The following is a 26,305-nucleotide window of genomic DNA, read 5'->3' on the forward strand; positions in this document are numbered from 1 at the left end:
GTGATGCAGGTCTCAGACGTTTACCACTTCGGTGAAACCAACGAGCACGGGTATGGTGCTTACAAACCTAGAAACATAATCGGGTCAAACCGGCATTCGAACACACTATCATAGGTTTCTGGCGTGCCCAGGGGACGCAACTCTGCACAGCGAATCGCGGCGCCTTAGACGACAGGGCCACAATAGAAGTGACGTCACACAATCAGGACATTGTCGAAAGAACCGAGGTATTATCATAAATTACAAAACAGTACAAAGGCCATAAAACCCAAAGCTGTATCTGGATGGTGTCAGAGTTCCAGGTAGACCAGTTGATGCAGACGACATAGAAGCCAATGTGATCTTGTTTGAAGGTGCCAACAGGTGGCGAGAGGACAAAGTCAACGACATAGTAAGAACACAGTTTCAAGTCTGCAACACCCCCTTCGTTTTCAACCTGGAACCTTTGTCCATCAATTGAAATCAGGGAACCTGAGGCTCGAAGTTCAATTTAAATCCGGTCTCACCAACACTATCATTCTAATCGCTGTGGCCCAAACACCGGTTCTGATTGGACATGTTACATGGCCGTTTGTGATTATGTCTTCATACACGTAAATATAGATGAGTATCTTCCCCGATAAAGTGAAAAGTCCACTGTGATGTCGAACAATGTCAGATAAATTCCTGTCTTCTATAATATACAATAACTTCACTCGCGGTGAGGCGGTGTTCCACGGGCCAATGTGTTATTGGTTAACAGAACAAGAGTAGATATCAACTGTTCTAATATGAAACCCATATGTCTAAGATCTCATACCATCAGTGTTACTATTCTTAAAAAGGACAGACTACGACGCAGAGGCAAGGGTGATTTATGTATGGAGACGTCCAAGGTGTTCATAAAGCAGGTCATACCGTTTTTACGTTGAGGTCAGCGAGGGGATTTCCATAATTTGACTACTGTGTGAATATAGTGGATACAGCTGGTTAGCTATTTATAGCATGGCGTCATACTCTTATGTGAGTGAGTGAGTTGGGTTTAACGTCGCTTTTAAAAGTATTCCAGTTATATCACGGCGTGTCAGCTTAATGTGGGAGGAAAGCCCGAAGTGATGCAGGATTCAGACGTTTACCACTTCGGTGAAACCCACGAGCACGGGTATGGTGCTGACAAACCTAGAAACATAATCGGGGCGAACCGGGATTCGAACCCACAATCATAGGTTTCTGGCGTGCCCAAGGGACGCAACTCTGCACAGCGAATCGCGGCGCCTTAGACGACTGGGCCACCCGTCATACTCTTATGACACCTGCGCGTCTGGAACTTATTGAACAACAAACACATAACATATCGTTTACAAGTTTTTACATTATATGACATATGCTTATAAATACATATAGGTAACGTGTCAGCCACTGTCGTTTTAACATTAACACTTTCACTCTCATTAGAAATGACACAGGGTCTTAAGACTGAAATATGTCTTATTCCCTGGTTGTTGGTCGTTTATCTCTCGGGTCGAGCCTATGTCGGGCAAATAATCCTTCTTCGTTTCTTTTGCCGCGTGCGCAATTTTGCCCAATCGATTACCCTTGTCACCGTGGAGTCGGGCTCTGTCGTCCTGCCGACACCTACGGCACCGACCATGTTTAGGTATGGACACGAAGGTGACCAGGTCTCGTGTTCAATCCACGGGTCATCTTCACATGGACATCATGTGGTGTTCTGCACACAAAGGAAAGGCTGACTTTCCACCACCAGAAGAGTATAGGTGGAAGTCTACTGAGGATATCATAGAACCCATCCTAATGACCCAGAAAGGAATGCCAGCACTGTATCTAGAATTGCTCACCTGTAAGTGCACAACAAGGAGATGCTCCTCATCCAGGTGTAGCTGCGCCAAGAACAACATGGGATGTTCCCTTGCATGCTATTGTGCTATGTCGTGCCTAACAACTTACCAACCTCCCCAGAAGAGATGGACTCGGACGGTGAATAGAGGTGACATTATTTCACAGCTCTTGTATCTGTGATGTATTTTATATACTTCATAATACTACAAGTATTCACGTGGTTTTCTTCACTCAATTGATCAACAAGACAAAAGTGCAGTATATCTACAATTTTGAGTGAAACTATGTCCATTTTAATTAAAATCTGACTTTGGGTGTGGGTGTGGGTGTGGGTGTGGGTTGGTGTCGCATTGTATCATTTGTTTTATTGTTAGGGATCAATTTACCTCAGGATCCTGTGAATAAAGTACATCATTGAAAAGATATTGTAAAAAGCTTTCACGTGATGTATTACATGACCATGTTGAAGAACTAAAATAGATCTTGATTTTGAAAACAGGTCAAAATGGCTATCTTGAAATTCAAGATGTCCACCACAGATGTTCATAGAAAAACTTGAAGCATCATTTTTCTTTTTGATTTGACTATTTTCGTGTTTTTAAGAAGCATTATTGCTATTATCCCACTCATCCAATACATTAACATAATCTGCCACCACATGTCAATAAGCAATTTTCGTCAAAATTGTTTTTTTGGGGGTGACGTAACATTGTATTAAATATCTCAGCCCCTGTGTAATATATTTTCATTTTGTTTTCTGTATAGGATAGCACAATGTTTCAAGCAGATTTCGATACACAGTTATAGTGGTTTTATAGTCACAATTCAATAGAATTAGTGTTTTACCTACTCACACGATTCGACTATAAGAGAGAGAGAGAGAGAGTGTGGGGGGGGGGGGGGGGGGGGGGGGGGGGGGCTTTGTTTAACGGTAGATCTTAGAAAATTCTGTTAACATATGCAAATAAATACAGTATATCTTACATGTGCTCTATACAATCACGAAATGAGCGAGTTGGGTTTACGTGGCTTTGAATGGCATTCCAGATTTTAGCACACGAGCACGGGTATAGTGCTGACAAACCTAGAAACAATCGGGGCGAACCGGGATTCGAACCCACGATCATAGGTTTCTGACGTGGGCAAATAATGGACGCAACTCTGCACTAATTTCTCAAGTAAAAGTATGAGATCAATCAAACAACTTTATCTTATATTTGTGTGGTTATTTAGGTCTTTTTGAGGTTTTTAATTGTTTTCCCACGAGTGTTGCCGTTTTGACTGGCTCCGTTCACTTACAAGATGTCAAATTTATATATTTTAAAAGATTGCATCTGTGAGGAGAGAAGGAAAGTTGCCAGTCGAATAAGGCCAGTCGACACAAAATAAAATAACATTGAAATCATGAATGTGCAGGCATTTCACTGTCTTCGGTCGGATATAGTTTTTCACTAAGCTTTTCACTGTAAATTTTGAGAGAACAAGCTGTAAGTCTGAAGCCTGACGAGTTATTTTGGAGGCTGAAGCAAGTCTACATGTTGCTAAGGGAAATAGACGATGACGTCACCGGAAGACAGGTGCTTGTTTACAATATGGCGGCGCACTGACAAGTGCGCTCGAACTTGCCAACATGCGAATTTGGTGATGCCGACATTAAACTCCGCAGTTATGCTTGATCAAGTAGTTCCAGTTACGTGTGCATGACTGAATTAAATCAATAAGATTGCTTGTTGTAAATGATGGCTGACACTGAAAGGTAATTTCGTCTCATTTTTTATTAAAATGTAAATTTGATGTAAAATATGATACGATAGCTTTTACTTTGACATAGAGATCAAGATGGACTTTTTTCTTGCAGTCTGTCCTGAAAAGTTTGTATACTGGTTAATAAATCTTGGATAAATGTTACATATCCTACATTTGTTTGTCTGGACTCGCTTCACGACTTACACTAATATTGATTAAATCAGCGTAGCAAAGTATAGCTCCCGTGTAGGCCTATAAACAATGCCTAGACTAGCATATGATAATCGTTAGGGCTGGGACGAGTCCAACTTTACTACCCGGGTACCCACTCCCCTATTACCCGACCCTACCCGGGTACCCGCTGCAGGTCTCAAGATGTAGGTACAAACTCCGATTGAGAAAAGTTTGACCGTGGCTCTGGTAAAATGTGTTCAGATACATGAATGAAACGATCTGGTGTATACACTGAAGTTGACTGAAGTTTTATTTTTATTCAAACATTTAAAAGTCAGAAGCAATGGGGGTTGTAGTCAGGAAGAACTGCGAACATTAGTGACTTGAAGTTTAAACAAAGAGTTTTAGATATTTTTTGTCATTGAACAATATATCACGTGGCTATATAACCACAGGTCCGGGTAGTCCTGTCGGTACCCGGGTCCTATTCAGTACCTACCCGACCCGAGTACCCGAGTTACCCGTCCCAGCCCTAATAATCATGGGGAGTTACTGCCAACACATGAAAAAGTTAATGCATAAACACCATAGAAACTTGCTTTGCTGTGGTCCTGTGTGACATGAGTAATGATGCAAATGATTTTGTTCCAGGAGGGGTTTTTTAGCCATTGGGTATTTCCTAGGCCTGGGATGAGTCCGAATTTATTCGATAAGCAGCATTTAGATGGTTGGTTTGGTGTTTTACACTGCACTCAGCAATACTCCAGCAACATGACAGTGGTCTGTAAATAATCGAGTCTGGATCAGACAATCCAGTGATTGATATCATGAGCATCAATCCACGCAATTGGGATCGATGACATGCATCAACCAAGTCATTGAGCCTGACCACCTGATCGTGTTAGTCGCCTCTTATGACAAACATAGTCGCCTTTCACAGCAAGCATGGGTTGCTGAAGACCTATTCTACCCCAGATCTTCACGGGTCCGGCATTTAGAAGTACATTTGATGAACAAGGGAGGTTGTTTTGTTGATATGGAACTTCTTTATTACTGTGAATGTAACATTTTAGTGTAGATACTAACAGTGTTATCATCACTTGCTTGATCATGTTGATATTGTATATCCAAAGAACTATCTCCCTTGTGAATCCAAATTTACTCACCGAGTACCCGACCCCCTGTTAACCGACCCTACACGGGTACCCTCTGTAGGTCTCAGCAGAGACGATAAAATATATTTCATGGTCTCAGGAGTTGGGAACCAAATATGTCCAATTGGGAATTGTTTTACTTGCAAAATTTATTTAGAAACACAGAAAGGACGATCTGGTCATGCATACATCTGTGTTGACTGAAGCGTTTGCTTTATTCAGACATAAAAGTCAGAAAGAATGCATTCATAGCCAGAAAAAAATGCAAACATTAGTTACTTGTTGAGTGACCATGGTGTTTTGTTGTTATTGCCATAAGTGAATTTTTGTCATTAAACAATATATCATGTGAATAACTACGGAACAGGGTAGTCCTGTGGGTACCCGGGTCCTACTCAGTACCCACCCGACCCAAGTACCCATTTTACCCATCCCAGCCCAAGTATTTACTCATGTTATGATTCACATTGGGTATTGATAGTTTTCCTTTTGGATTTTTGTGTATTTTTACTCTGTTTGGGTGCAGTCTATCAGATTTTGAAAACAGAGGAGTATTCCCTTTTAAAAATATTTCTGCTTCTATTGATGCTGTTTCATGTAAGTTCAAATAAGCATATGTTTGTGTTATGCCCCATGTGAGTCACATGTCGCAAACCTCAGAACAGTCATACATCTTACAAGAAGGTCACATAGGTGACATTTACAGATACATGCATGTGTTTTTTTCACTGCAGTCGAGTTCACATGGTGCATGCATTCAGTCTGTAAGAAAAGATCTGTAAAGACTTCCATGTACACTATTGGGTTATCAATTTGTTTCATGCATATTTATATGCAAGCAACTCAAAATTTGTTGGGTTATGCTGATTTAGTTTGCTTCTTTTACACAAGTACACACCTTTTTTTCTGGCTCTCTGATGGATCTATCTAGGCCAGGCTTATATGTGTTGTGGTACATCTGCCATGAATACCATGTTAAAATTGGTCTCCAGCAACCTATACTGGTAGTAAGAGGCGACTTAATGAATCAGGTGGTCAGACTCGATGACTTGGTTGAATGCATGTCAAAGTACTCTGATGGGGTGGATTGTTGCTTAAAATATCAATGACTTGATTTTTTATATTTTGTCATATTTTTGATGACCCTCCCCATGTCTTTTTACATTTCTTTCATGATCATCTCAAAATATGTTGTATTTTTCATGACTCTCCCTTGATTCCCCCTGGCACCCCACTCTTTCATATGTGACCTGCCCCTTAGTGGGGCAAATCTGGGATTTAAAAATGAAAAGCCAACCCAAGGGGCACACTGTCGCCTTAAGGAGACACATTCATGTGAATATGGAAATATGATTGCTTGAATAGCATTGGCTTAAGACTATTGCATTGTATTCTCTAGGTTATGATTTCACCATACTGGTAAACATCAACGAACTGCATCTGTTTGTTTTTTCTCTCACATTAAGCTGGCAGGGATGATGACATGCCATGATGTAAGTGAGATATTGTTCAACACAAAAGTTTAAAACTCCAGCACACTCCCTCACAGTTTATTTGCATTCATGGCAATAATTTCCCCAACTGAGAACACATAATTACTGGAGAAGTAAAACAAGTATTTATCATACTATTTGTCTTGGGACATGATAAAATGTACTAGAAACAGTCCAGTTTGGCATGTTTGATGAATAACATTTTCATCTTTTCAGTTTATCTGTGTCAGATGTAGGTACAAACTCTCCGATTGGGAAATGTTTGACCGTGGCTCTGGTAAAATGTGTTTAGATACATGAATGAAACGATCTTGTGTGTACACTGGAGTTGACTGAAGTTTTAATTTTATTCAAACATTTAAAAGTCAGAAGCAATGGGCCTTGTAGTCAGGAAGAACTGCGAACATTAGTGACTTGAAGTCATTGAACAATATATCACGTATATTCAGTACCGACCAGAGTACCCGAGTTACCCGTCCCAGCCCTAATAATCATGAGGAGTTACTGCCAACACATGAAAAAGTTAATGCATATACACCATAGAGACTTGCTTAGCTGTGGTCCTGTGTGACATGAGTAATGATGCAAATGATTTTGTTCCAGAGCTCCAGGAGGGTGTTTTTAGCCATTGAGTATTTACTATAGGCCTGGGATGAGTCCAAATTTATTCGATAAGCGACATTTTGTTGGTTGGTTTGTTGTTTTACACCACACTCAGCAATATTCCAGCAACGTGACGGCGGTCTGTAATTAATCGAGTCTGGATCAGACAATACAGTGATTGATATCATGAGCATCGATCCACGCAATTGGGAGTCAGTGAGCCTGACCACCTAATCCCGTTAGTCGCCTCTTACGACAAACATAGTTGCCTTTCACAGCAAGCATGGGTTGCTGAAGACCTATTCTACCCCAGATCTTCACGGGTCCGGCATTTAGAAGTACATTTGATGAACAAGGGAGGTTGTTTTGTTGATATGGAACTTCTTTATTACTGTGAATGTAACATTTTAGTGTAGATACTAACAGCGTTATCATCATTTGCTTGATCATGTTGATATTGTATATCCAAAGAACTAATATATTTTATGGTCTCAGGAGTTGAGAACAAAATTTTACCCTGTACCAACTGAGAACACATAATTACTGGAGAAGTAAAACAAGTATTTATCATATTATTTGTCTTGGGACATGATAAAATGTACTAGAAACAGTCCAGTTTGGCATGTTTGATGAATAATATTTTCATCTTTTCAGTTTATCTGTGTCATCTGAGAGTTCCATCAGTCAGACGACAAAAGACACAGGGGAGACAACTCAGACTGGCTCGGATGGCACCAATGTCCCACTATCTGTTGTAGCACTGAACCAACAAGCTGGGTACTTTAGAGCTCAGCAGAAAAAACTTCCAGAGGTAAATACGGATTATTAGTCGAATATGTTTCCATATTGTAAATTTCAAATACTTGGATTCTTTTCTTTTTTTTGTTGGAATAAAAATAAATACTATGTCCGCCAAAGGCTTGCATCATACAATTAATTATTTGTATTCCTAACATATGATATCTATGATACAGAAACACAAGAGGATAATAATCTCTTTATCGTATAAGGTCATTCATAAAATATTGAATGTTTAAGGCTAAAAAAAATAATAGTCTTGGTTCTACGGCACCACCCGCATCGTCATAAAGTCTTCTGCAAGTTTCATTTTTTGTTCCATTTTCCCCCAAAATATAAAAATCGTAATACTTAAAAACAATGCGATCCAATATAGCCCGAAGTTGGTTGTTTATATGTGCACTGCTTTACTGCAAATCTTGTGTTATGGTCATGGCGGCAATAGGAGTTGCTTGTTTATGTAGGGAGGCCCTTTCCCAGGTTGATGGTACACAACTGTTTATTTGCTTACATACCAGTTTGAACAAGCCCCAAAAAGTAATTGCCCATCCACACTATATTTTCCAAAGTCAATGCATGAGAAACAATTCTTTTATTTTTTCAAGCCTAAGACTTAATTTTATCAATGAAGTAGCTCTAGAAACCACACATCATAAAGTGCTAAATTGATTGCAGCCATCTTTGCCCACACATTTGGAACCCCTGTCTAAGGATACTGGGAGGGTTAGTCAATAGTAAATTGAGAAAGAGAGTGACAGAGTTAGGTATTTTACGTGTGCTTTCAAACTTTATGCATATTTTACACATGATTGAGAACTGAGTGGGGGTTTAACATCCTCTTCACAGTTAATGTAATTCGTAGACTGTATAATTGAGGAAGAAAGCATTGCATTGATGTATGGAGCTTGAACATGTTGAAAGTAATTCCTACAAGCCAATCTGATTTGCATATTTTCAGTGTAAATTATTTGAGAAACATATGATTCTGTTATGTTGGTTGTGTTTGGTGCTGCATTTGCTATGCTGAGTAGCATCCCTTATTTGAGCCAGGATCCTCTGAAACACAGTTGTACACTTGCTTCGAGACCACCGTACCCATGTTTGTGGCTGTGGTAAACATTATCTATGTCTTCAACCTCGCTGTGTCTCTTGTTGCCATCCGTCCATATTAAGCTGACAGACCATAGTTTAACTACTCAAAGCAGAATCAAACTGAACTTCATCACTCTATCCAAATGGAGCTGAATCTGGAACTGGATGAACATTAGTGTGCTGCACAATCCCTTAACCATATTATTTTCCCTTCTGCCCTGCCATTACTGTAATGCTACAGCCCTAAATGAAGCAAGTCAAGATTTTGGTTCTGAAACTCCCATCTCACTTGGTTCCTTTTTGAATGTAGTTGCCTGTTTCTATCCAAATTATATATATTTTCGGAGACTTAGCGTTAATCTCGGTGAACATGTTCATCCTCGATTATCCAGTGTATTATGTACCAACTTTTTCCAAATAAACACCCTGAACTAATTTGCTACCACAGTTTTGATTTGAACCATATTCGAAAGGTGCATCGCTAAAACTTGCCTTCCAGTCAGATTACACTCATGAGCGATAACAGAGATGGAGATGGTAACTTACAAAACAAGGCTGGGGTAGTGATGGGGTGCAAGGTATTTGTAATTGGATGCAGACATTATGCGCTGGGTAATCAAGGATGGGCCATGTTAGGCATTGTCATCATGTCAAATAATGCATGGGAATCTGCATTGTAGGACAGTAGAACAGGGATGGAGTTAACCCAGAAAGTCTTCTTGCTTGAATAGCGAAAACATATAGTTATACGTGGTCCCTAAAATGTTTGGAAGTGTGCTAGCCCTTAGGACACATTAACAAAACTGGTGAGCAGGTGATTGCTAATTTCCTTCCCTTGTAGAATGATCAACTGATAGTGAGTGAGTGAGTGAGTGAGTATAGTTTTACGCTCTCAGCAATATTCCAGCAATATCATGGCGGGGGACACCAGAAATGGGCTTCACACATTGTACCCATATCAGGAATCGAACCTGGGTCTTTGGCGTGACGAGCGAAACGCTTTAACCACAAGGCTACCCGACTGCCCCTCCCAATTGATAGTGGTATTATATATGCATTTTCTTTGTTGTCAGTTGCCGTCTCAGCGGTTCAAGCACAGTGTGTGGCATGAGCTGCGAGACAGCAGCGTCAAGGGGGATGAGCTGAAGGCTCCCCGAGTCAGGAAAGGTGAGTGGGCAGGATCAACTTAGCATTGGTTGGAGTCCAATATTCACCCTGATTATCACTTTTTGATTGTCATTATTATGACCAAGCTCATTTATTTCTCAACCGTGGAAAACATATACGACCTGCATCACTTAAGGCTTTCCCCAATGTCATGCTGGCTGCCTGTGATATAGCTGAAATTCTGTTCAAACTACTTGTGTGACATGTTTAAGGTCCGGATGGGAAGGAACGAACATTCTATGAGTTGCGTGATGAGGAGGACAATCTGATCCACCACTCACTGACCGGTCGGGAGAGGACAAGATACAGGGACCAGGCAGAGAACTGGGAAACAGCCAAGGTGAGTTTCCTGGGGAATTCCAGTGTGCTTGGCTTGACAGGGCGCTGCGACACAGCACTAGTGGGGTCTCTTTTGTACGAGGGTAAATGACCAAGGGAGGGAGTGATGGTTCTAGGAGAGGGGGAGGAAGACTGTACTGGGGTAGACAGGGCAGTGGGACATGTTGAAGGGCATATACCCTTTTTCTTACACTCCCGTGAGTTTGAAATCAATTTGATATGACTGGAATCAAACATGTGAGATTTTCAGGTCCATATTTTGCCCCTGCATTGTGAAGACTGAAGATCCGATTATGACAGACTACTTTCATGATTCATAATTCATTGACTTGTTTCTTGTGCTTTAGTCGAATTCACATACGTCTGTGTCAAAACTTTATAGTTTTTGAGCATCTAATAATGTCCTTTGATCTTATCTAGTTTGCATTATCACAACCTTGATAATCAACATGTATGGCTGAATTTTTTTACGGTGTGTCACACAAGGTATGTGTGGATGACAACATTATGTATAAATTCACCACAGCGATCATGAGAAAAGACACAATATGCATTGATTCAATGCTATTGGAATGGTGCTATTTTAGGGTGTGTAAGAAACAGATACAGAGCTTGTGTCTCTCATGTGCCATTTACTTTACAACTTGTTTCAAAACGTAAGATAAATGGCATCTGCCAGACACTTTTGTCGTAGTTTCTTTCTTCTCAAAGGAAAGAGAGGCATGGTTACTCCATTGTTCAGAATGCCTCAGATTTCTGTGGTAAGTTGCCGCCCTCGATCACTGTGTCTCAGATTTCTGTAATAAGTTGCCGTCCTCGATCAATGCGTCTCAGATTTCTGTGGTAAGTTGCCGCCCTCGATCACTGTGTCTCAGATTTCTGTGGTAAGTTGCCGTCCTTGATCACTGTGTCTCAGATTTCTGTGGTAAGTTGCCGTCCTCACTGTGTCTCAGATTTCTGTGGTAAGTTGCCGCCCTCACTGTGTCTCAGATTTTATCCTTCACCTGTGTAGTTTTCCAACCATAATCTGCTTTCAACTTTGAATATAATATCTTACATCTTTGAAGCTTGTTTACGAAATACGATGATTCTAAACAGGATTGTTTGTTACCATAGCAATGTTCTTGAAAGTTAAAATATTTTGCAGCGGTAGAAAGTAACAGTTTTAGTCCACTAGCCCTTATAATGATATCATATAGCAAAACCCTTTAAAATGGCAAATTTTCTACTAGTCCTTATGATACCTTCACTATTGGGGAGTTTGGCAAGGACTATAGGACTAGTGCCAATTTCTACCGCTGTTTTTACAATGATATCATATTTGTCCTCCCACATCAACTCGCACTACTTTGTGTTACATTGGTATCATTTGTATTGATATACCTTGCTCATACAGCTAAAGTGAGCTTAACTGAGAATTATTACACAGTTGTTTTGTTCCCTGATTACAGTTTGCCAGCATTACTTACCAAGAGTTGCAGGACAAATATCAGAAGAAGAACATGGAGCGGATTCTTGGAAGGTTAAAGCAAGTTGTGCACCTCAACCTGATGCATAACGCCATCACCAGTCTCAGCCACCACTCCTTCCCACAGTAAGTTTACAGAAAATCTCCACCCCATAGCGATTCTTGGGCCGAATATTTCCCATGTACCCCATGCTTGTAGTTCATGCTTGTGTCCCTACCATGATAATTGTGGAATGTTGATGAAAGTGACATATTGATACCTAATACAGATTTTCCATCCCAAAGCCCACAAGCGTGATAATCTTTTTATCATACAATGTCATTCTTAGATTCTTTCAATTCTATTGTCGAAAAAGCTGTTCTCATCTCTCACAAACGTTACATAAACATTGCAAGTTTTCCTGGAATAATATCTATTAACATCAAAAGGTCAGTGATTTGTCAGTGGAACAGTGACACCAGTCAGTGTGGTTCAAACTGAAATCTGTGGCGTAACTACATATAGGAAAGTGCCTATACATATTGTTCTACTTGCCTTCTGCGGCAGCCCATCGGTCCGCCCCATTCGTCACTACTCGACCCTTTCCGTAACGTGCAAGAAGACTCATCCCCCTATCGATGAATGTTATGTGCGAAAATACCACAAACCAATCAGAATGCGCGTTTGATTTCAAGTTCTTCGTCAAAGAATCCCTCAGAAATAATATTTGATTTTACATATGTCTTGCATCTAAAAATATACCCAAGACACAGTTAAATGTGTTCAAACATACGGTTCACCCGCCGCTGGAGTAACTGCCCTTTATCATGTTTATCAATGGGAACCTTCTCTAACCCCAGTCTATGATACGGATACTGTTTTTATCCATTGATTGTATGCTGCCAAGAAACCTTCCCATTTTATTATAACGATATGCACTCACACTTAGTTCTGCCGGTGTGATGTAGCTGTAATATTGCTGACTTCGGTGTAAAACAGCATATACTCACTCATGTGTTGTGGTATATATCTTATGTACCTGGTCTGTTTCAGGTGCGAATACTTGAACGTCAACAACAACTACATGTACTCCATGAAGGTAGGGACTTCTATGCGAGCGTGGCTTCACCTTTCAGGAAAAGTGGGGTTGCACTTTAAATATTATGAAATAATTTGGGAAACAATTTGTGTTTGGAAGCCAGAAAATAGTGAATTAATTGTTATATTTGTTGAAAACACGCCTGCACAGGACACACTGACATAGCTTATACTGACTGCAACTTTATCTAACATGCTCCCAAATCAGGAAGACTATGAAGTTGGCTAGCTTTTTCACATTACTACATAATATGTACACAAAAAGCACAGATGTTACAGTGTTTCTGTGTCACAGTGAGTTGGGTTCAGGTGATACTCACCCTGCTTGATATCATACAGCTTTATTGACAGTAGAGTTTGACCTCGCCAAGGTGAACACTACCAAGCTGACTGTCGTTCATGTCCCGATGAACGTCAGTATGTCACATGATTACGTTGTCAATCGCGCGGAGACATACAGAACTACTTTAGGGGAATTCCTCAAGGTCTAAAAATAATATTTAAAAAAATGAGGGAAAACTGAGAGCGACATCGATTTAGGCTAAGAATGATGCAGGCTTTGAAGACAGACAGATCATGTGTACGTCGGGTCACCGAAATGAAGTGTCCATTCGAGGCTACAACAGAGAATGCTCAAATTAACAAAAGAAATCACCGAGCTCCGCACTATCATGCCTCAGTAAATCCAACCGCGCCGCCTCAAGCGGTAATCCCCGTTATCAGCAACCGTAGTACGACTCAACACACACCAAAAGTTCACAGAATGTTAATATGTATCCATTTTCAGCATGAGCTGGGTCTAGAGTTCTTTAGAATTCCAATGGTAAATTTACTGGGTGTAACTTGTATTTCAAGCAAATGACATTGCGGTTGCTGCCATTTTCTGCCGTTTGTAAAACCAAGGGATGTCACTCCAAATGGAATGTTTGGGACGGATGACATCACGATGTGAAGACTCTCCGCATTGATATAGTTCCATTTCAATAATTAAAGTTTGATGTTTATTGCATTTGTTGACTTTCATCAGCTGATGAAGACAGTGCTTCGCGCATCATAGAATACCACAGCCACCATTTTCTGCCATTCACGCATCATGGAATTTGCTCACGTGACGCACTGTCTTCATCAGCTGATGAACGTCAACAAATGCAACTTCAATCCTTATATGACTTAAGTCACGCTATTGTTTCACTCTGTAGATTATCTGTAATGAATTGACAGTTTATGGAACTACTTTCTGCAATGCAAAATTAAAGCTTGTTTAATAAATCTGCAAATATACTAGCAACAACGATCAAATCACACAAAATGCCCATGCATTACGAACATGCGATCTAGCTTGCTTGTACATTAGATGTAACAAATGTCCAGTGACTCGTGCATTATCTTTAATGTATTGCACCACTGGTGCAATATTCGTTTCAGCGGGTTGCTTTTCTTTGTATGTGTGATTCCATTTGGATCAGAGGGCAGTCAACCTTGGTTCGGGGCTTTCATCATTATCTAATGGCACTCAGCATTATGGGGAGTCCGCACACTGTATCCAAGTGTGGTATTCATGTTAAACTGTGGCATGGTATCTCAGTGGGCTAGCACTATTAAATCGGCATTAGTCCAGACTAGTACAAGCAGCCACACACCCACCCACACGTGCATGCACATCGCTAAATAAATGCAACAATCTTGACCAATCCATTTCACCTTACCTTACCAGTGGTAGAAGCAGGTTGGTACACTTACCTGCTAATTCCTTGATGACTGAAATACATGCTCAGTGGGTTGCTAATGTATACATATATCACATATCACCTGTCTCTTGTACAGTTGCTGTGTCTTGCTAATGTATACATATATCACCTATCACCTGTCTCCTGTACAGTTGCTGCAGGTTGCTAATGTATACATATATCACCTATCACCTGTCTCCTGTACAGTTGTTGCACGTTGCTAATGTATACATATATCACCTATCACCTGTCTCCTGTACAGTTGCTGCAGGTTGCTAATGTATACATATATCACATATCTCCTGTCTCCTGTACAGTTGCTGCAGGTTGCTAATGTATACATATATCATGTATCACCTGTCTCCTGTACAGTTGTTGCAGGTTGCTAATGTATACATATATCATGTATCACCTGTCTCCTGTACAGTTGCTGCAGGTTGCTAATGTATACATATCTCACCTATCACCTGTCTCCTGTACAGTTGTTGCACGTTGCTAATGTATACATATAACACGTATCACCTGTCTCCTGTACAGTTGCTGCAGGTTGCTAATGTATACATATGTCACATATCACCTCTCCTGTACAGTTGCTGCACGTTGCTAATGTATACTTATATCACGTATTACCTGTCTCCTGTACAGTTGTTGCAGGTTGCTAATGTATACATATGTCACATATCACCTGTCTCCTGTACAGTTGTTGCAGGTTGCTAATGTATACATATATCACATATCTCCTGTCTCCTGTCTCCTGTACAGTTGCTGCAGGTTGCTAATGTATAGATATATCACATATCTCCTATCTCCTGTACAGTTGTTGCAGGTTGCTAATGTATACATATATCACCTATCACCTGTCTCCTGTACAGTTGCTGCAGGTTGCTAATGTATACATATGTCCCCTATCACCTGTCTCCTGTACAGTTGCTGCAGGTTGCTAATGTATACATATGTCACATATCTCCTGTCTCCTGTACAGTTGCTGCAGGTTGCTAATGTATACATATGTCACATATCTCCTGTCTCCTGTACAGTTGCTGCAGGTTGCTAATGTATACATATATCACGTATCACCTGTCTCCGGTACAGTTGCTGCAGGTTGCTAATGTATACATATGTCCCCTTTCACCTGTCTCCTGTACAGTTGCTGCAGGTTGCTAATGTATACATATGTCACATATCACCTGTCCCCTGTACAGTTGTTGCAGGTTGCTAATGTATACATATGTCACCTATCACCTATCACCTGTCTCCTGTACAGTTGCTGCAGGTTTCTAATGTATACATATATATGGTGTCTCCTGTACAGTTGCTGCAGGTTGCTAATGTATACATATGTCACATATCTCCTGTCTCCTGTACAGTTGTTGCAGGTTGCTAATGTATACATATATCACGTATCACCTGTCTTCTGTACAGTTGTTGCAGGTTGCTAATGTATTTCTATATCACATATCTCCTGTCTCCAGTACAGTTGTTGCAGGTTGCTAATGTATACATATGTCACGTATCACCTGTCTCCTGTACACATGGTACAGTTGCTGCAGGTTGCTAATGTATACATATGTCACATATCTCCTGTCTCCTGTACAGTTGCTGCAGGTTGCTAATGTATACATATGTCACCTATCACCTGTCTCCTCTACAGTTGCTAATGTATACATATGTCCCCTATCACCTGTCTCCTGTACAGTTGCTGCAGGTTGCTAATGTATACATATATCACCTATCTCCTGTCTCCTGTACAGTTGCTGCAGGTTGCTAATGTATACATATATCACATATCACCTGTCTCCTGTACAGTTGTTGCAGGTTGCTAATGTATACATATATCACCTATCACCTGTCTCCTGTACAGTTGCTGCAGGTATACATATGTCCCCTATCACCTATCTCCTGTACAGTTGCTGCAGGTTGCTAATGTATACATATATCACGTATCACCTGTCTCCTGTACAGTTGCTGCAGGTTGCTAATGTATACATATATCACCTATCACCTGTCTCCTGTACAGTTGTTGCAGGTTGCTAATGTATACATATATCACCTATCACCTGTCTCCTGTACAGTTGCTGCAGGTTGCTAATGTATACATGTATCACGTATCACCTGTCTCCTGTACAGTTGCTGCAGGTTGCTAATGTATACATATATCACGTATCACCTGTCTCCTGTACAGTTGCTGTGGGTTGCTAATGTATACATATATCACGTATTACCTGTCTCCTGTACAGTTGCTGCAGGTTGCTAATGTATACATATATCACGTATCACCTGTCTCCTGTACAGTTGTTGCAGGTTGTTAATGTATTTCTTTATAACATATCTCCTGTCTCCAGTACAGTTGCTGCAGGTTGCTAATGTATACATATATATCTTGTCTCCTGTACAGTTGTTGCAGGTTGCTAATGTATACATATATATCGTGTCTCCTGTACAGTTGCTGCAGGTTGCTAATGTATACATATGTCACCTATCACCTGTCTCCTGTACAGTTGCTGCAGGTTTCTAATGTATACATATATATGGTGTCTCCTGTACAGTTGCTGCAGGTTTCTAATGTATACATATGTCACATATCTCCTGTCTCCTGTACAGTTGTTGCAGGTTGCTAATGTATACATATATCACGTATCACCTGTCTTCTGTACAGTTGTTGCAGGTTGCTAATGTATTTCTTTATCACATATCTCCTGTCTCCAGTACAGTTGCTGCAGGTTGCTAATGTATACATATGTCACCTATCACCTATCACCTGTCTCCTGTACAGTTGCTGCAGGTTTCTAATGTATACATATATATGGTGTCTCCTGTACGGTTGCTGCAGGTTGCTAATGTATACATATGTCACATATCTCCTGTCTCCTGTACAGTTGTTGCAGGTTGCTAATGTATACATATATCACGTATCACCTGTCTTCTGTACAGTTGTTGCAGGTTGCTAATGTATTTCTATATCACATATCTCCTGTCTCCAGTACAGTTGTTGCAGGTTGCTAATGTATACATATGTCATGTATCACCTGTCTCCTGTACAGTTGTTGCAGGTTGCTAATGTATTTCTTTATCACATATCTCCTGTCTCCAGTACAGTTGCTGCAGGTTGCTAATGTATACATATATATCGTGTCTCCTGTACAATTGCTGCAGGTTGCTAATGTATACATATATATTGTGTCTCCTGTACATTTGCTGCAGGTTGCTAATGTATACATATGTCACATATCACCTGTCTCCTGTACAGTTGTTGCAGGTTGCTAATGTATACATATGTCACGTATCACCTGTCTCCTGTACAGTTGCTGCAGGTTGCTAATGTATACATATGTCACATATCTCCTGTCTCCTGTACAGTTACTGCAGGTTGCTAATGTATACATATGTCACCTATCACCTGTCTCCTGTACAGTTGCTGCAGGTTGCTAATGTATACATATGTCCCCTATCACCTGTCTCCTGTACAGTTGCTGCAGGTTGCTAATGTATACATATATCACCTATCTCCTGTCTCCTGTACAGTTGCTGCAGGTTGCTAATGTATACATATATCACCTATCACCTGTCTCCTGTACAGTTGTTGCAGGTTGCTAATGTATACATACATCACCTATCACCTGTCTCCTGTACAGTTGCTGCAGGTTGCTAATGTATACATATGTCCCCTATCACCTGTCTCCTGTACAGTTGCTGCAGGTTGCTAATGTATACATATGTCAAATATCTCCTGTCTCCTGTACAGTTGCTGCAGGTTGCTAATGTATACATATATGACATATCTCCTGTCTCCTGTACAGTTGCTGCAGGTTCCTAATGTATACATATGTCCCCTATCACCTGTCTCCTGTACAGTTTTTGCAGGTTGCTAATGTATACATATGTCACCTATCACCTGTCTCCTGTACAGTTGCTGCAGGTTGCTAATGTATACATGTCACGTATCACCTGTCTCCTGTACAGTTGCTGCAGGTTGCTAATGTATACATATGTCACGTATCACCTGTCTCCTGTATATCACCTGTCTCCTGTACAGTTGCTGCAGGTTGCTAATGTATACATATGTCACATATCTCCTGTCTCCTGTACAGTTGCTGCAGGTTGCTAATGTATACATATGTCCCCTATCACCTGTCTCCTGTACAGTTGCTGCAGGTTGCTAATGTATACATATGTCACATATCTCCTGTCTCCTGTACAGTTGCTGCAGGTTGCTAATGTATACATATGTCACATATCTCCTGTCTCCTGTACAGTTGTTGCAGGTTCCTAATGTATACATATATCATGTATCACCTGTCTTCTGTACAGTTGTTGCAGGTTGCTAATGTATTTCTATATCACATATCTCCTGTCTCCTGTACAGTTGCTGCAGGTTGCTAATGTATACATATGTCACATATCTCCTGTCTCCTGTACAGTTGCTGCAGGTTGCTAATGTATACATATATCACGTATCACGTGTCTCCTGTACAGTTGCTGCAGGTTGCTAATGTATACATATGTCACCTATCACTTGTCTCCTGTACAGTTGCTGCAGGTTGCTAATGTATACATATATCACCTATCACCTGTCTCCTGTACAGTTGCTGCAGGTTGCTAATGTATACATGTCACGTATCACCTATCACCTGTCTCCTGTACAGTTGCTGCAGGTTGCTAATGTATACATATGTCACCTATCACCTATCACCTGTCTCCTGTACAGTTGCTGTGGGTTGCTAATGTATACATATATCACCTATCACCTGTCTCCTGTACAGTTGCTGTAGGTTGCTAATGTATACATATATCACATATCACCTGTCTCCTGTACAGTTGCTGCAGGTTGCTAATGTATACATATGTCACCTATCACCTGTCCCCTGTACAGTTGCTGCAGGTTGCTAATGTATACATATATCATCTATCACCTGTCTCCTGTACAGTTGTTGCAGGTTGCTAATGTATACATATATCACCTATCACCTGTCTCCTGTACAGTTGTTGCAGGTTGCTAATGTATACATATATCACCTATCATCTGTCTCCTGTACAGTTGCTGCAGGTTGCTAATGTATACATATGTCACATATCACCTGTCTCCTGTACAGTTGCTGCACGTTGCTAATGTATACTTATATCACGTATTACCTGTCTCCTGTACAGTTGCTGCAGGTTGCTAATGTATACATATATTACCTATCACCTGTCTCCTGTACAGTTGCTGCAGGTTGCTAATGTATACATATATCACCTATCACCTGTCTCCTGTACAGTTGCTGCAGGTTGCTAATGTATACATATATCACCTATCACCTGTCTCCTGTACAGTTGCTGCAGGTTGCTAATGTATACATATGTCCCCTATCACCTATCACCTGTCTCCTGTACTGTTGCTGCAGGTTGCTAATGTATACATATATCACCTATCACCTGTCTCCTGTACAGTTGCTGTGGGTTGCTAATGTATACATATATCACCTTTCACCTGTCTCCTGTACAGTTGCTGCAAGTTGCTAATGTATACATATATCACATATCTCCTGTCTCCTGTACAGTTGCTAATGTATACATAGATCACCTATCACCTGTCTCCTGTACAGTTGCTGCAGGTTGCTAATGTATACATATATCACCTTTCACCTGTCTCCTGTACAGTTGCTGCAAGTTGCTAATGTATACATATATCACATATCTCCTGTCTCCTGTACAGTTGCTAATGTATACATATATCACGTATCACCTGTCTACTGTACAGTTGCTGCAGGTTGCTAATGTATACATATATCACCTATCACCTGTCTCCTGTACAGTTGCTGCAGGTTGCTAATGTATACATATATCACGTATCACCTGTCTCCTGTACAGTTGCTGCAGGTTGCTAATGTATACATATGTCCCCTATCACCTATCACCTGTCTCCTGTACAGTTGCTGCAGGTTGCTAATGTATACATATATCACCTATCACCTGTCTCCTGTACAGTTGCTGTGGGTTGCTAATGTATACATATATCACCTTTCACCTGTCTCCTGTACAGTTGCTGCAAGTTGCTAATGTATACATATATCACATATCTCCTGTCTCCTGTACAGTTGCTAATGTATACATAGATCACCTATCACCTGTCTCCTGTACAGTTGCTGCAGGTTGCTAATGTATACATATATCACCTATCACCTGTCTCCTGTACAGTTGTTGCAGGTTGCTAATGTATACATATATCACCTATCACCTGTCTCCTGTACAGTTGCTGCACGTTGCTAATGTATACATATATCACCTATCACCTGTCTCCTGTACAGTTGCTGCAGGTTGCTAATGTATACATATATCACCTATCACCTGTCTCCTGTACAGTTGCTGCAGGTTGCTAATGTATACATATATCACCTATCACCTGTCTCCTGTACAGTTGCTGCAGGTTGCTAATGTATACATATGTCCCCTATCACCTGTCTCCTGTACAGTTGCTGCAGGTTGCTAATGTATACATATATCACCTATCACCTGTACCCTGTACAGTTGCTGCAGGTTGCTAATGTATACAGATATCACCTATCACCTGTCTCCTGTACAGTTGTTGCAGGTTGCTAATGTATACATATGTCACCTATCACGTATCACGTGTCTCCTGTACAGTTGTTGCAGGTTGCTAATATATACATATATCACCTATCACCTGTCTCCTGTACAGTTGCTGCAGGGTGCTAATGTATACATATGTCACCTATCACGTATCACCTGTCCCCTGTACAGTTGTTGCAGGTTGCTAATGTATACATATATCACCTATCACCTGTCTCCTGTACAGTTGCTGCAGGGTGCTAATGTATACATTATGTATACATTAGCAACCTGCAGCAACTGTACAGGAGACAGGTGATACGTGATATATGTATAATACATATATCACGTATCACCTGTCTCCTGTACAGTTTCTATTTGTTGCTGAAACATATGTTTCATACATAAATAAAGAATAGATTTTGAGGCTTAGGACAGTGTTACAAAGAGTTGAAAAAGGATGGAGAATACAAGTAATGTGTAAAAGTGAACATTGCTTCAAGAAAATAACAATATTGTTACACCTGGTTATGGAATGAATACCATGGCACTACTAGGTTATCTCCCTTTAGGGAAATACAACTTGGATCTTTTTGGAGACAGACTTCACCATCATTTTTTTTGCACTAAAAGAACGTGATTGTAAACAAATTTTGTAACCTAGTTGGCGTTTGTAGCCTAACTGTAATTTGTAAATATGAAACAGTGGATTCTTGCTGTTCATAATGTGAACTTTCAGTCTTAATAATTTGTAGATTTTCTCTGGAGACAGGATTGTGGAATGTGTTATTTTGTAAACGTACAAATTTCACTTGAAAAAATAGAAAGAAAAGATACATTTATTAAACCTCGTTTTGATATTGACTTTAGAAATTAAGAGATTAGTCAAGAGTTAGTGCGGTTGTAGAACCTGCCGTCCATCAGTAGAATGATAAAGTCAACATGTGTTGTAGAACCTGCCATCCATCAATAGAATGATAAAGTCAATGTGTTGTAGAACCTGCTGTCCATCAATAGAATGATAAAGTCAATGTGTTGTAGAACCTGCCGTCCATCAGTAGAATGATAAAGTCAATGTGTTGTAGAAACTGCCGTCCATCAATAGAATGATAAAGTCAACATGTGTTGTAGAACCTGCCGTCCATCAATAGAATGATAAAGTCAACATGTGTTGTAGAACCTGCCGTCCATCCCGCGGATCAAGCACCTGTTGGTTGTAGATAACAACATCGAGGACTTGCAGGGGCTGAAGAAACTCCGCTCATCCAACCTGGAGGAGCTCTACCTCTCCGGCAACCCAGTCACATTTATATCCGGCTACAGACATAGGTGGGTTTACATTTGGCGGGAGGATATTGATGAAGTAGTTTGTTAAATTTGCAGATTGTTTGGCGATTAAAAACAACAAATAATTAGAAGAGGCTTCTGGAACCAGTGGATGCACTGTCCACTGTGTGTCCAGTCTGTTGTAAACATTTAAAGTTTCAACATCTGTTATAAAGCAAAAATATTGGAAAGTAATATTCCAGAAATGGTGTCACTAAACTGTTTTCACCAAAATCCAATCCAGCTTTGACATGGCAGCTATAGCAACTGTTTTAAAATTGTCCTTTTGCCTTTCATGTAGCGGGGGCACGGGTGGCCCAGTCGTCTGGGATTCGCTGTGTAGAGTTGCGTCCCTTGGGCACGCCAGAAACCTATGATTGTGGGTTCGAATCCCAGTTGTGTGTGATTATGTTTCTAGGTTTGTCAGCACCATACCCGTGCTCGTGGGTTTCACCGATGTGGTAAACGTCTTAGACCTGCATCACTTTGGGCCTTCCTCCCACATTAAACTGACACACCGCGATATAACTGGAATAATGTTAAAAGTGGCGTTAAACCCAACTCACTCACTCACTCACCTTTCATGTAGCAGTTTATGCATCTATCATTTTATGTTAAATTATATATTTGGGGCTCTTCTTTGAATTTTGAGGGTTTTTTCCCTATAAACCTAGTGAATCACATTTTTATATTCTCCTTGATGAATGATGATCCCAAGAATGAATATTCTCACAGAATCAGGATCTTAAATCTCTTTTTCGGCCATGATGTTTTTTTGTAATGCCCCGTATGAGATCTCTGTTAGTTATGTTTAATGTAATTTTCATTATGAGGTCTTGATGATGATGATCCCTTTTCTGCAGAGTGTTTAAGATCCTGCCCCATCTGCGGGTCCTAGATGGCATCCCCCGCCTCAAGTCTGACGACGACTCCGAGCCAGAGGAGGAGAAGGAGAGCCCTCGAACCTGTGTCGTGTCCTAGACTGGGTGTCGAGTCCTAGACTGGGTGTCGAGTGCAAAGCATCCTAATGTCGGAGTGAGGGTGTTGTAGAGTAGGGAGTCGAGTGTCTGATATATATGGTGGTAAATACTGGGAGAGACTTGGGGTGTATGGGGTGGTCGGTTTAAGGGGGTAGAGGAATGTGTGGGGAGGGAGTTACAAGGATTAAAGATGTATTCCTAGGCAGTGTTTGAAATATAGAAGATGCCAGGCTGCCATCAGGACCCATAGACTTTTGCAGGCCCTGACTAAACTCTTCTGACCCTCATTTAAAAAAATGCAGCTTATTGTGACAAACATATCAACATGTAACCCATACAAGTGTGAAACTACGGGCCAGACTCTTTGCTGTCATGGGCCTGCTGGCAGCCGCTTATTTCGAACACTGGTCCTTGGATAGGGTTATAGATGGATAATGGATGGATAGGGAAGTTGTTTTAAGGATTAAGTATTTTTGCTGCTGTTTAGGGATTAATTGTTGAGTCAGAGGAGGATAAGGGTAGTCTTCTTAGGGTTTAGCATGAGTTGTGGGTAGAATGTTACAAGTGGGTTGTGTTGTAATCAAGCATTTGGTTTGAGGTTGTGGATTACAGCTGCTCTGTGAGTGGTCAGGGATTAATTAGGTAGTTGTTGTTGGGGATTAGATTGTAGTTCTTTTGGATTACACGTGACGGGAAAATGTTATCAGAATGAATCAGGTGCAATGACCTTGGTGGGGTGGGGGGAAGGGGAGTTTAGGACCGATATGTTAAGGGTGTATTAGACTTATGTTGATGAAGGGATACATTCATGTTGGCTTGTACGGATGTAATGGTACAGGGAGTTGTCATATGGTACATATTTATATGTTTTATTATAACGTTTGTTTCCTAAAAATCATTACAAAACAGTATATTAGTGTGGCAGTATTAAAGAAATTCAAATCATAGCGTCACATTCCTAAAAATTGAAACTTGTAACATAATCACAGACATAATAGACAAATATATATGCAAGCCATCACCTGGCAGTCATGTATCCCTGTGTCAGAGGTCGCTGATTTACATACCACTCAAAAGAAGTTTAGGACCGCCCAATTCTTTCATGACAGATTCTCTACAGTCATATGAAAGAACTGGGAGGTCCTCACCTTGGTTTGGGTAGTATATGTTCAAAGTAATATTAGTCTCATGATACTCCCTAGGGATCTGAGAATGTGATTTTAGATCACACTGGTCTGTTGATGGGAATGTCTGGTCTTGGAGCACGCTCCGCTGTGCTGTGAAGTCGCTGTTATGATTTTAATATATTTCTTGTTACTCTTCGTCTGCAATCTGCACAGGCGTTGATAGCGTCAGCGCCATGTTTTGTTTTTGTTGTTTAGATTATGTGGCAAGACTGTGATGTTATCAAATGCTGTGATAAAGAACAAGTGACGAGAGAAGTCACAGACATCAGCCTGGGTTGACAGTCCCTCTGCTGTTGTAGTCCTGAATCTGTTTTGAATACAACCCTGTTGTTTCTGAGTGCAATGTCATCTGCACCCAAAATGGTGCGATTTTTGTGGCAGATTGAAGTTTCCGAATTGATGTCCTAAATGAAATGAAGCCAAATATTTTTTAGAAAGCCGACATCTGCTTGGCTCATTTAGATAAGACAGTCAAAGTTCGCCAGATGTGACCTTCAATGGATTGCCCTCAGATCTTGACACAGAGAGTACCATGTCAGAGTCTAAGGCCTGATTTTAATGAGATTATTTAAGCGCTGTGTTTTTTACAATAACCTTGTTTGTTTCATACTTGACCAGGATCGAACAAATAAATAACATCTTTACGAGCAGAAAAAAAGTATATACATAGTGAAGAGGGGAAAGTGTATCTCATGTATCTTGTGGATGAATATATACATCAGGGTTGCTGCTGTAGACAAATCTTAACAACCAGTGTGTGTGTATGATGGCTCTCTGGGCCCAGTTGGTTAAGGAGGGAGGATTGTGTAGCACACGTCACAGTCCTGGTTTATTTCCCTACACTTTCCCACATGCTTCGATGTTTATGAAGTACTCAGCTTGTGTTTCAAGCACCTAATTAGGATATATCTTATCTTATTGTCTAATACCTATTGTAAATGAGTGTGAGCTGAAATCCTAGTACTTGACCAATGTTAAATGGTATTGGAGCCTGGAAACTTTCCGGTCTTTTGACTGCATATGAATACCTTTCGCAATGCATATCTTAATTTTATGAATCTCGGTATTAAGATTAATTAATCAGTATGGATCAAGAACAACTCCCATTAAGTTATGTCCACAATCTGCTGAAAAGGCTGGCAACCAACTTGGCTGAGTGACTTGGTTGATTGCATGTCATTATATCCTGATGATGTGGATCGATGTTCACAATATCAGTCACTGGATTATTTAGTCCAGACTTGATTATCAACAAGCTGCCCTCACATAGGAGAATGTTGCTGAGTTCAGCTTTAAACAACAAACAAACATTTGAGTGCATTTTAAGTGTATATATTCATTGGTTGCTTTGTGAGAAATAATGCTAATTTACACTGTTTACCTCCTTATATTAGTATTTCCTCCTTGTATTAGTATTTCTACCTATGACTTAAAATGTTTATTCACTTGTGGATGTTTTTCACACAATTTTGAAGCTTTGTTTCTATGGGTAAGTTCAAGTGAACATCATAAAACTAACCCTGTTAGTTTTCTACTTTGCCTATCGTAGCTGGGCACAGTCAGCAAGAAAATAAACAAAGCAAGAAATAAC

General features: G+C 40.5%; 1 protein-coding gene across 1 annotated transcript; it reads left to right on the forward strand.

Annotated features, from left to right (window-relative positions):
• The first annotated feature begins 3,405 nt into the window (after positions 1–3,405).
• LOC124152362 lies at positions 3,406–25,860 on the forward strand. Its single transcript, XM_046525287.2, has 8 exons — positions 3,406–3,592; positions 7,661–7,817; positions 9,970–10,063; positions 10,276–10,403; positions 11,854–11,996; positions 12,904–12,949; positions 22,399–22,550; positions 23,411–25,860. The coding sequence occupies exons 1-8, from the start codon at positions 3,573–3,575 to the stop codon at positions 23,526–23,528; spliced, it is 858 nt and encodes a 285-aa protein (XP_046381243.1). The 5' UTR covers positions 3,406–3,572; the 3' UTR covers positions 23,529–25,860.
• The last annotated feature ends 445 nt before the right edge of the window (positions 25,861–26,305 follow it).

Source organism: Haliotis rufescens, unplaced genomic scaffold (assembly GCF_023055435.1).
Source record: "Haliotis rufescens isolate VD_foot unplaced genomic scaffold, xgHalRufe1.0.p SCAF_13, whole genome shotgun sequence".
NCBI lineage: Eukaryota > Metazoa > Mollusca > Gastropoda > Lepetellida > Haliotidae > Haliotis > Haliotis rufescens.